General features: G+C 40.6%; 1 protein-coding gene across 2 annotated transcripts; it reads right to left on the bottom strand.

The window, feature by feature from the left end:
* Positions 1-596: 596 nt before the first annotated feature.
* On the bottom strand, positions 597-9000 carry LOC141911063 (uncharacterized). Of its 2 annotated transcripts, none has more exons than XM_074802024.1 (2): positions 8892-9000; positions 597-2817 (listed from the first exon to the last, which is right to left on the bottom strand). In XM_074802024.1, exon 2 carries the CDS (start codon positions 2809-2811, stop codon positions 640-642), a length of 2172 nt encoding a protein of 723 aa, XP_074658125.1. In that variant the 5' UTR covers positions 2812-2817; positions 8892-9000; the 3' UTR covers positions 597-639. The 2 variants fall into 2 exon arrangements, with proteins under 2 accessions (XP_074658125.1, XP_074658126.1); XM_074802025.1 differs by lacking the exon at positions 8892-9000 and adding an exon at positions 4025-4136.
* Between the last annotated feature and the right edge of the window lie 4317 nt (positions 9001-13317).

The raw sequence follows: 13317 nt of genomic DNA on the forward strand, positions 1-13317 counted from the left end.
CAAGCTTCCTGTCAGCCTTCAGGAAATCACGAGTTGTTGTTAAACACCCCTCAAAGCTGTGGTGGGAGGTTCCTGGTGAACTCCCCTCACAACTGTCCTAGGAGTGAGGGACTATCGCAGAGACATGGGTTTTTGGTAAATCCCTTACCGCTGTGCTAGGTGTAGGGTGACTTGAATGGGTTATTGCTGAACCCCTCACAGCTGTGCCGGGAATAAGCGACTAGAACAGACACGTGGATTCCTCGAGAACAACCCTCACAGCTGTAGTGGGAGTGAGGACTATAACAGACACATGGATTCTTGGAGAACTCCCCTCGAATTGCTGTACCCGGAGTAAGGGACTAGAAGAGGCAAGCACGCGTGAGGTACTTTCATTTTAAAAAGAATGAATGCAATCTGATCCAGGTTTCGGACTTGATTTTTTTCTTTTTATTTCGGCTCTCTGGGGTGACGCGGGCGGCTTCGCGCGATTTGATGAGAAACAAGATATCAACTTTGAAGTGCCCGATAGTTCCCATAAAACAACCAACTTTGTTTGGTATCTGAAATCATGCATCATTTATTTGAATATGTTAAAACGACTGGAATTCAGATTTTTCATACACACAGAATATAATTGGTAAAACCATTGTACGACTACTACAGGCTAAAATCATCAAGGTCGGCTAAAGACTGTATGATAGCTTGCCTTGACTGCATGCGACGATCTTTTTCAGAAATGATAACCTCTCTCAGGTTAGACACGTTATCTTCCACCATTTTCTCGAGTTGTCGTTTGCGTTCGGTTTTCGACAGCGCCACGTTCATTTTGAAGCGCTCGGTCGTTCCGTGCACGCTAGGTGGCGCTTCTTTCATCATCTCGCGCCTCCATTGCGCCATCCGCGGCTCGACGACGTCCGACAGTTTCGGCTGCGCGTTCGAGCTCTGCTTGCGAGACGGGGGAGCGTCCGAGCGAATTTTCCCGGTCGAGTCCAGCCGAACCGCCACCTCGCCCGACGTTCCTCCCGTACTCAAAACAGCCCGCGTGCGACTCGAACTTACTTTCCGTTCGCGATTGTTCGTTTCGACGCCACCTAGCGGTTCCGGCCGCGTTATCTCTTTCGAGCCAGTAGAGGTCGCTTTCGCGTGATGTCGCTTAGGTTGTTCTTTTTCGAACGAAACGCGTCGTACTAAAGGCTTATGTTCTATTCGTTTCACCCCGGACGCTTCCCCCGTATGTCTTACCCACGACACCAGCGGCGCCATCATACTACTTATCTTTCGTTCGCTGCTTATTTTCCGTTCAGACTTTTCGCCGCCTTCCTCGCCGTGACCGTCTTGAGATACGGCACTTATTTTACGGTTGCGGCTTGTCTTTCGTTGTTGTGGATCGTTGCCATTTGCGTTGCTGATTTTACGAGCTTGTCGGTCAGCAGTGACCGCAACGGTCGACCTCTTCAGCGGTCGATACTCTTCCATATCCGCCCTGAATCCAACATCACTTACCGCAGCCGCCTCCACGTCTTCTGGCTCTATTTCACCGTGACCGCTAGGCTTATCTTCGCTTTGCTCGCTGGGACCGACATGCAGCCGAGTCTCCCCCGCATCGGAAGCGGCGTCTACGGCTGGTTGAGAATCACCGGCCGCCGAGGACCAGTGCACCTTTCTTGCAATATCCGTAGAGTTCTCTACACCATTGTCTCGAGAATCTACCGCCGTCAGGTCGTTGGCGATTTTAACTCTGTCCAGCAGTTCTTCGTCGTCGATTTTTTCGCGGTTGTCACGTCTGACTATTTCACTAGTTGCCGATAATCTCGTCGCGCAGTCGTCGTTCGTTCGTTTCAAAATCGATTTCACGTTTAAATGCTCGACGGCGTCGTTCTTGTCGTCCGTCGTTGTTTCGCGCTCGGGGGATTCTGCCGTCTGCTCGGCTCGCAGATTATCGCAGGATGCCGACTGTTGCCTCGACGATCGCGCCTTCTTATCGCGCGATTCTAACGACCGTTTCGTGTTAACGCGCTTGAACAGTTTTTCATCGCCCGACGCGGAAGCGGTTCTCGGTCTGTTCGACCCGGTACTCCGGGTACGCCGTTGTCCTAGTTCGATAGCGCTGGCCGGTCGTATCAGACGCGAACTCGACTTCGATTTCTGCTTTCGAGACACTCGATTCGCGTATTTCCTCGCCTCGTAGCTCTGCCACGATTCGACCGAGAACGCCGATGTTACCGACCCCGGGCGCCCTCGTTTGATCTTGTGGTTATTTTGTTCTTTATAGGCGGCGTCCAGTTCCTCTTTCAGACAGGCGAACACGTCGACCGGTTCGCTTTCTTTTACCGTTACATCCAAGTCGACCACGGACGCTCGCATTGCCTGGTCCGCGGCCTCCTTCATTTCGGCCTCGCCCGCCTCGCGTCGGATCTCTTCCAACAACGCGTACAGCGACCTCTGTCGTTCGGATTCGTCTTCTTTGTCCTTCAAGCCGACGCTACTGACGCCCAGCGCCCGCGTTAAGAATTCCTCTTTCACGCGCCACCGCTGCAATCGCTGATCGCTTATCAGTTGCCCGCGACGGTAATATTCCGAGCTTATCACGTGCTTATCATGCAGCCGGCTCGGTTCGCTTTCCGTGCTCAACCCGGTGGTGGTTTTAACCGTTTTCAGATGTTTGAAAATGTCCTTTTTCTCTTTGTGAACGAGAAAGCGCGTGTGCTGGCGTTCTCGATCCAACAGTCGTAATCTCAGTTCCAGATGCGCTTTCTCACGTCTGTTCTTCCTGTCCGCCTGCACGGTGCGATTCGACTGCACTTTGTTTTTCTCAGTTATCACGACCATTTCGACCTGAAAAGATACACAACAAAAATGAAGATGAAAAACGATTATGAAATATAGGCAGCTCGCGGACGGTAATGTCAACGGATCGAATTGTTGTGACTTCACGAAGTGCTGCGCAGCATCTACAATCGTATATCATCCGATTGCCGATTGTCGAATCGAGAAATGGTCGACTGTCAGGTTTACATGATTGCCGATTGTCGATTGTCGACCCGAGAGGAGAACTGGTCGACAATCGAGATTTCTGAATGCCGATTGCCAATTGTCGATTCGAGAAATGGTCGGCAATCGGCAATCAGAAACGGTCGATTATCGATTTTTTCGACTCTAAGTACCGAATGAGAGGGGGTGTTCGGCCGGTATCGAACGAACCCCCTTAATGTTCCAAGTTCCCTTCAACAACTCAGCGTTGAAAAATTTGGGTCAAGATTTTTTCGAAATTTGGATACAATTTTCATGTATATTTTTGGAAATTGAAAATTAATCCATTCTCACATTATTTATTCAGTTACCCGGGCATTTCGTATTAACGATCTGTCCTTTTTCAATAGAAGAGTGTCCTTTTTGCGATGAAAAGTGCCTTTTTTCTTGAGGACCGCCCCTCAAAAAAGCTCGGCACGGGCATGCTTTACAAATCTCAAAGGAAAAAAAACGTCAACACCTCCACCCGTGGAAGTGGTTGTTTCCACAGTGATCTACGGCGCTCAATGATCCTGGTGTAACCACCTCCTAAATTCACCCTTACTTTTCTTAGAATCTGGTAGATTACAGACACAGAAAGTTCTCGGCGAACAAAACCCAGTCCTGATAAGGGATTGCCAATCTAGTGCAATCTACGATGTTTGTATTCGATCGGGGCCATCAGTTCACATAACACACCCGAAGTAGCCTATTTTCAACATTTTTAATCCCAGGATTGATACTCGCAAATATATAGTGAAGTTCGGTGTCAAATCAAATCTACACAACTGTAGAACTGGATCTAGTGTCATATAAAAACCCTGCCCACGCAACTGTGGAATTAGGTTCAAAGACAAATTAGACCCACGAAATAATTGTGAAACTGAATCCATAGTATAACAAATGTTAAAAATCCTCACTTAACTGTGAAACTAAATCATTACTCGTAGTTCCACACTTGAATAGAATGGAATCATATAAACATAAATTGTGAAACTGGTCGAAAAAGGGACTCGAGTCAAATTGAACTTACAACTATTCGTTTAGATCCAAAGTTCCTGCAATTGTTGCTAAGAGGTTGTAAATCCTGAAGGGCTTTTTCAGCTCCCGCTGTTATCAACAAATGTCTAAGGAGTTTCCGCGTATCTAAGCAGCAGCAGCAGCAGCAGCAGCCGCTACGCTATAAACCTCTCATGTCGCGTGTTTAATGTATATAAGATATTTATGAACACAATTAATCCTTTTTCCGATAAATCTTCGATTTATTACTGATTATTCACGACGACACGACGACAGGGAATTGATTCTTTAATCAAAACGTGGAACTTCGAGCACGCAACTGAAACAAATCGAACGAACCAAAGCGAGCCAAATTCCCGCGTTCATCATATCATGTTTAGTTAAATGGTCAGTTTAAGATATTTGCTTTAAAAGCCCAAAACGTTGAATTCTAGTAATTGGTAGATTCTTTGATTACTTTGAAGGTATGTTATACGTGTATATCACTGATTGTGTTTGCTAACAACCACTACTCGTAGCGTAGTCCATCCTCCCCGGGCAGGGATTCGAACCTGATGGCATCGAGATTGTCACGATACGAAACCCTGGAATGTAGTTAAAATATCCCGGGAAAAAATGTCCCCGGAAAAAATGTCCCAGGAAAAAATATCCCGGGAAAAATGTCCCATAAGGTAGAAAAAAATGTCCCAGTCTATCATTACTAGTTTAGTAAATTTCACATCAAAATAACACCAGAGAACAAACTTGTTGTGTAAATTGCACACTTACCATGAAAAGGAATTCATTGAGTGACCATGAGAATTATAGGCCTAAAATTTGGCATTAATTGATTTTTCCTATTGAGAACATGTGAACTCATTACATGATACTTCAAAATTAAGAAGATGTTGCATCTATAATACAAATAATTACATCAAAGCAGAACCATTATTTGTAATCAAATGTTGAAATTGTTATTAAAATATATTACCAAGTCTGTTTTCTTGTGTTATTATGATGTTAAATCAACTACATTACCAAGTTAGTAATGATAGACTGGGACATTTTCCCGGGGACATTTTTACCGTATACCGAAACCCTGCCACACTAGACCGAATGCGCAGCTATACGCGCAGCTAAGATAATGTCATTAATATTAGCCTTTTCATTTTAGCCCGGGTTTTCCCATTTATAGTTCTTCCATGGAATTTACCTCAGCGATTATACAACGAGCAATCTGATTGGTGCCGCAAGTTTTCGTGCGCAAAGCTGCGCATGTACCTGCGCACCCGGTCTAGTGCGGCAGGGGTTCGTGCCATAGCTGAGTGTAGCGATGCCATCAGGTTCGAATCCCTGCCTGGGGAAGTCAGGATGAGTGTAGTCAAGCCGAACGCGACGGCACAGGCGCGCGTTAACTCCAGCTAGCCGAGCGGAGGTCCATGACGTTCAAACCACATCTCTAGCTCTTGACTATCGTTTACGGTGACCTGATTGCGACGGAGAGCACACAAGTTCTCGCGCCTTGGTCGTACAGTCCATATTGGCATTTAAACACGCAGATTCACATGACAGTTTCTACATCCCTATATCATTACCTTGATAGTTATTCAACCAAAGTAGTTTCTCAATCCTCATTATAATGTTGATAATCGCATGAGAGATCGCCGTAAGTTTCTACATCTCCATGTTCCAACTAATATTTTTCATAATTCACTAGCTGTACGACAGCAAACTCTACCTCGTTTAGCTATGGCGCCGAAGCAATTTTTAACAGTCGCCGTTTATCAAATACGGATAATTCACGTAAATGGTTCGGTTTTTACGTGATGGTTTTCATAAACGCGAATGACGCGCGTCTGTCAACAAACGCGGGCGTCGTAAACAAACAATGACGTCACGTGTTCTCTATACGAGCGCTACTGTACTAAAGCGTGACAAACCGATTCTCGAGTATCAACAGAAATGATATGAACGGAGCTGCTGCGTATACAATTAAGAGATGGACATAGAATGTGCGCATATCATATAGCTGACTGAAGATCGCCACTCTGAAATGATTAGACTCCATAAAATGGATGTAAACCCACGGGCAGACCATGGACTCTAAAACGATGATTCCTTGGGATCTAGGAAAATTGAAAGCCGGGGTTCTGGACGAGGAATTATTTTCAGATAAAGTGGGGCGTCGTTAGCTATAGAGGGGTCCCTTCCTATGTGTTGGTGTTGAATATTTTTGAAGAAAGAAATATACAGTTTCTAAGAGGATGAGCATGAAATTTGCTGGTTTCACGAAAAGGGCAACCTCATTAGGAAGGCAGGGACCGGACCACCAATGCGTGAAAACACGTCCATGAAACTATTCGTAAGAGGTAATGTACTCACTAATGCTGACTTACCTCATCAAACACGGACACAAATTAGTTATCTATTTTGTCAAATAGAATCCAAATGTAAAGCGTTATATGAAGACGTGCGAAAACGCCCTGGGACATAAGTTTACAACCCAAATAGTCGATGTTTTTTTTTTCAAATTAACCAACTCCAAATACCGGTTTTCTCAGTTACAGCGATGTTCGAGATTTATTCCGAGTTGCCGGGTAAGCCGAAATAAACTATAATCCCATAACTTATATCATAGGAAAGTATATTGTTTCTTACAAACGTCATCATTCTGAAGGAGCGGAATAAGTCGGAATGAACTGCTCTCGGTACCTCTAACTAAGAGCTTAACTTTTTTGTCTTTTTCTTAAACTCACTCGGAATAAACCGCGAAAAATCATTTTTAACTGAGAAAATTATATCATTACGAATAACTAATACTCGAATAAAAACCTCGAAAATGTTTTTAATGAAAAAAAACTCTATTGATGCGAATTATTTACTAGAAAAAAACCTCGAAAATGTTGTTTATTTCCTCGGAAATAACTTAAAACGGGAAAAAACCTAGATCATTTCGAGTTACAAACTCGGTATTAAACTCAGAGTCATTCCTTTTAACGATAATCGTCCACGGGACGCTTCTGTACGCACGTATTACCGACGAACGAGGCAATAAAAAGTTCAACTCGATGATTTATACACCTGTCGAATTCTCGAAATCTTTGCGCGAAATACCCCTCGATTCTCTAATCGATCTACGTCGGCATTTTGCTTAAGTTCGTGGGAACGTTTCGCATTAGAAAAAAACCCTCTCATTAATTACGAAAGTGCCAATTTCGCCGATATGTTCTAAACAACGCTGTACATAATAGACCCCTATTAAGCATTTATAGAATTTTTATTTTTGTGAAAGTCTTTGTCGAATTACTTGCAGAAGTACAGCGCATCGACGCGCGATCGAGATCACTGGGTTATTGATGACACCGCGGGTCACAAGGATCGAGAAGTTTGTTTTAAAAAAAAGTGAATTCTGGCTTGTAATGAAAACGCATTAATCATGTGACAAAGTGCACTTAATGGAAGAATGGGAGCCGATAGAGATAGTATATATCTATTTCTTTACGCTCGAGAATTCGTTTCAATCGTTTGAATTCTAATTCTAAATGTAAATGCTGTTCGTCATTAAGGGCAAGAGGGCTTATAAACCAAATCGGTCGGACCAGATATCAAGAACAAGTACGATCCTAAAGAAATATGCCTCATTTTATCTAAAGATCACAAGAATTTAAGAATCGTATTTAAGATATATATTTTCACGATCAACTGTGAAATATGTAACAATTTCTTATGAATCACGTTTCGTTTGTGTTATCGTGACTGGAAACCTATTCTATATAGTCTTGAAGGTGCTAACAATTATGTTGCATTTTTGGTCGATGTTCTAGCAATTTATTTAGAAAAAAATGACGTGTTATTTCAAACGACGTGTGAAATTAACATATTCGAACTACATTGTTCATTTCAATTAAAATCGCCTGACGTGTGATTTTTCCCATTAAAATGTCCCAAGTCCTTAACACACGTACGTACGTGGACCTTAGACATTGAACATTATTGTGATGAAATGCGTTTTGCTTGTGTACTGATAAAATGTCTAATATCTGGTGTTTTTGGTTTATTTTCAATTTACAAATGTCTCGGGTGAAGTAGTGAACACATGTGAAGTGTGGATGATCAGTTTTTGAAAGTGTGCTGATAAAATGTCTAATATCTGGTGTTTGTAGTTCATTTTCAATTAAAAATGTCTCTGGTGAAGAACTGAACACATGTGAAGTGTGGACGATCAGTTTTTGAAAGTGTGCTGATAAAATGTCTAATAACTGGTGTTTGTAGTTCATTTTCAATTATAAATGTCTCAGGTGAAGTTCTGAACACATGTGAAGTGTGGACGATCAGTTTTTGAAAGTGTGCTGATAAAATGTCTAATGTCTGGTGTTTGTAGTTCATATTCAATTAAAATTGTCTCAGGTGAAGTACTGAACACATGTGAAGTGTGGACGATCAGTTTTTGAAATTGTGTTGGTAAAATGCCTATGAATGTAAAGTGTATTTAATTCCTTTTCAATTGAAAATGTGTCGAGTGAACTTCTAAATACTTCAAGTGTGGACGATCAGTTTTAGTTGAAAAAGCGGCGAAAGAATAATTTAAATGTGTGTAATTACGTGTATATTTTGAAATGAATTAACATATCTAATGTAAAGTCCTGATTGCACGGTGTTGACGATACGTTTTTGAAAGTGTGATGATATAATTTCCAGTGTTCGTAGTTAATTTTCAATAATATTTAAAATGTCAAAATATTGTGAAGTCCTGAACAGACGTGTACTAGTGGACAATCACTTTCCAAAATCTAGTGACTAAAATCTTTTATGTCTGGAATTTGTAGTTTGTTTATTAGTTCATTTTCGTTCGGAAAAAATACTACGAGACATTTCTCGAAATTATGTTTAAGTTACGATACCTTTTGTCGACTTCCTCGTTCATTCGTTTCGAGTCGTTCTCATATTTCGGAAATTCCGTGTGAAAAAAATCTATTCGTTCATCGACAGACGAGGTGCGTAAGATATACAACATAAACAAGCTACGTAGGCAACTGCGAGCGGTAGCGACAATTTCACTTGCAGTTTTGTTCGCATTGCATTCACGCACACTACGCGCCGACAATCACCGCATTGAAGCCGAACACCGAAGTCAAAAAAGCATTTTCGTGTATTAGGCTCGATCAGTCATCGCCGCACGCGAAGACAAGGGCACAATAGACCCAGACGACAAGCGCGCTCGTACGGGCAATAATGAACGCGCGAAAATGTACCCGTTAAAACATTTATTCAATCATAAAGCCAGTTTTCGCGAACGAATCGATGAAAGGAGTTATTGAAAAAAGACACGCAACTAAGTTCGGTTTGTGTACTGAATGCGTATACATAAGATTAGCCTATATAAGTCGCTCAAACCAAGACGGAGATAGCTACCGTGTGTATACATACACGGTGTATAGCTTTTTTTCTTTAAAAATGCAGTTCGCAAAATATCAAACAACACGTCAATTTATTTTTATTAGCTTTCATTCTTCGACTAATTTTAGGGGACAGATTCCCTTTCGTCGCACGTTGAAAACCGGTTTGTCGGGATTAGCAAAAGCTGATCAGGTATCGTCGTGCTAGTAAAATGCTACCGCGATAGGCGGATTCATAAAACCAAGGTCTCTGGTCTTTCATTCGTAAATTTCTGAGATAGCCCGTAGTTAAAACGATGATAATTTGTTTTCAGTCAGCATATGGGGGAACAAGAAATCCCCGAAAAACCAAGGAGCGCTCCTAATACAACTATACCGGCATAGAAGAAGAATGAAGTTCAAGTGCGCCTCTTAAAAAAATAATAATATTCATCGGCTCAACGTCCCATAGTTTAATGTTGACAATAAGTATACTTCTCTTCAAAAATAACAACCGGCCTTTAAATATGCTTAGTTACCGAGAATAAGTACATTGATGGATATTTGATATTGAATCACTGTCAATGTTAATGTTTCACTGATTTCAAATTTTCTGATCAGAAAACTAAATTCCATGCCTGGTTTAATTAGGCCTATTGCAGATATACATTTTCCGGGACGAATATTTTTCTATTACGATTCATTATCTTTGAATGTATTGAAATGGCCTCAGACGACATTACGATTTCGAAATGAAAGCTCGTAACCCAAAATCGCTGTCCTGGACCGGATAAGAATATCCCGAAAATCGGATAAGAGAGTCTATATATAATACAGCACTTCCAATATTCAACGCCCCTGGTGAATATATGGCCATGAAACTCAAAACAATTATAGAACGTTGTTGTGAGCTACAATTTTGCAATTAATTGTGGTTACTAGTAAACCTAATATGGAAATGATGATTTTTACTGCAATCAATTCAATATCATGCAGTGACATTGAAACTCAGCACAACCAAAGAACATGCCATGAGCTACAACTTAGCAATTGATTGTGCTTACAATATACGCTTACAATATATGCATCAAGCATGGAATTTAATTTTCTGATCCGACAAAAGAATTCAATAGTGGACGCGAACGATCCTCTCGTATGAACTAGAACTAGGACGTCAAATTGAATGATAAGCGAGAAGCAAGTAAGTAGTTATCAATTCTTCAGGCGAATTCTATTAACGAGAATTTTGCCTATTTATTGATCACAGAGAGAATATCAATACGTTTATCCACATGTCAGAGGATTGTAGCAATTTGGTTCCTGTGTGCCTCCTAGAATGGAATAAATAAACATGAACAAACAGATCTTAATAGCGTAATGCGGAATGACTGTCAATTACCGTTTCCATTTCCATTACCGCCGCCATTTCCACCGCCGTTTCCACCGCCGTTTCCACCGCCGTTTCCACCGCCGTTTCCACCGCCGTTTCCACCACCGTTTCCACCACCGTTTCCATTGCCATTGCCTTGACGAACATGACGTGAATCTGGAAAATGTTGGTGGTATCATAATCAAGTCAGTTCAGCTTTATTTGACCGCATATTTAAATGATGACCTTGACGCAGCGATGCTGCGATTGAAGATAGGTAATTTAGAATCAAAATCTAAGATTTCATAGCGCAGATCCTCGGCCAGCTCGATCTGTTTTAGCAACTTACGCGCGGCATCTTCGGAGTTTACAGTCGAAGCAACCAGCACTACCAGAGCAAAGAAGAGTAGCTGTTTGGAAAACATCTGAAAGTGATAAATAGTGTACTTTAAAAACAAGTTCTATGATGCCCAGTGATACTCATGGACATGTTATTCAATAATGAGTTTCGAAGGTTTAGATAGATAGATATTTATTTTTCGTAAACTGCACATACAACATAATTGTATGATTTTTATTTTTTTCTCATAAATACATGATGTTTTCAGGGATACAGTGCGAGCCGAAAGGCTGTACTTAAAAATTAAGGCACTGAAACCCTATGCATAGTGCATTATTGGTGCAATTGTGTACAAAAGAGATATAGTAATAATGATAATAATAATAATAATAATAATAATAATAAAAGTAGTAGTAATAATAATGATGATAACAATAATACTAATAATAATAATAATGATAATAATATTAATAGTAATAATAGTAATGATAACATTAATGATAAGAATTACTACACGAATAATAATAATCATAAAAATCATAGTACAAATTATAGTAACAGTATTCATGACAATCATAACAGTAATAATGAATTATAATACAAGAAAAAATAAATTCAATAAATTCACGGTTAGAGGCAACGGTTAATGTTAAAATTCTTTACAGTGATCTTATAAACGAACTTAATTTCAATAACTATGAGCAGATAATTTAAACCTTGAAACAAGAGAACAGATACTAGGCGCTTTACGAAGATGATCAGGAGTATTTTGCCATATGATAGGTACTTGAGCCAAGAAAGAATTATGAAAAAGTTTAGCGGTATGCTGTTGAAATGAGTTTCGAAGGTTTTATATGCGTCTATCGAGCCTCTGTCAAGCTATATATTTTCTGAAAGTACTAAGAGTTACTTAAAAGGTTACGTTAACTGCTACCAGGGTTGCTACTATTTTTTATTATGAATGTCATCTCGCTCTGAGTGGTCACAAAAATCGAGTTAAAGAATAAGCCCCAGATTAGCTTAACCACGTACATCGAACGCGTCTCATGGCAGGATACACGTGTCCAGTTAATGTACATTGTTGGGTTAAATTGCCTAATTCTCGATTGAGGACGACGGTAATCGTCCAGCAAGTCCTTAGAAAAACGGCAATGCCATTGGGAAAAGGTCTGACGATGGATACTGATTTTGGCTGTGTACCTTGCATTGGTAAAACACATTGGAATGCTATAACTATTTTGCATATCTTAGAATTGATGTCTTCAGTTCAGTACCTTATTGTTCGGCCTACTCATGTTAAATATCAGAAGTGTCTAAATTATAATCGCCTAAAACGGTGGTTTGAATCACATCACGGTCTTAAGCAAAACGTCACCAAAATCCATAAACATTCTATATCTGCCCTTTTCAAGAGTTCCTACCTTGATTGCCGCTGTTTAATTCAGGAATGTAATCAACGTATCCTGTCCATTCTGATGTATTAGTCCCTTATATGAAATTTAGTGGGATTCATCGTCACATACTGGTGCATGTTCTTCTTATCGGCAAACGTCGACTTTTCTCCTTTTTATCTACGAATGTCAATCACCAGAATACGATACAGCACAAAATGTGGATGAACGTATAGATAAAGTCAAGACGAGTATCGAAGATTGAGTGATGACGGCAATAATGCTTGCGTGGGTGAATCGAAAATGAGTTGTTAATAATTTACCAGGTCGTATTGTGAGCGGACGCCGTACAAGGTCAAAACTCATCAAATACAATCCCCGATCATCAAAATGTCCCATGCATTAAACTATATTTACTGATATCCAGTAATGCCTTGATACTTTTTTTCCGTCAGATGCACGTTTCAGACACTTTTTTCCAATCTTGTTAATTGATAGCAGCTAAAAAGAACTGAATTTTCTGGTGAAGTGAATTCAAATTATCGGGCACAAAAGGAAAATCAAATTTTTACCAAATCAATCGAAAATTGAGACGAATTTTACAAAAATGTTATGAAATATCGTCGTGAAACCATAACGGACGACTAGTAAAGGAAATGGGACCGTACTTCAAGTAATTACAATGGCCAAAATCTAAGCGAACTTTTACAAAATACGTCAAGTAATAAAATGATGAAAACGCTAAGTCTTTCCATTGTTTTAATGTCGAACAGTCCAAACAAATGCTCTTTAAATGATGATCCATAGGGGAATCAAAACCACGACAAAGGTCATGGTAATTGGAAAGAATGA

The sequence above is a fragment of the Tubulanus polymorphus genome, chromosome 9 (genome assembly GCF_964204645.1).
Source record: "Tubulanus polymorphus chromosome 9, tnTubPoly1.2, whole genome shotgun sequence".
NCBI lineage: Eukaryota > Metazoa > Nemertea > Palaeonemertea > Tubulaniformes > Tubulanidae > Tubulanus > Tubulanus polymorphus.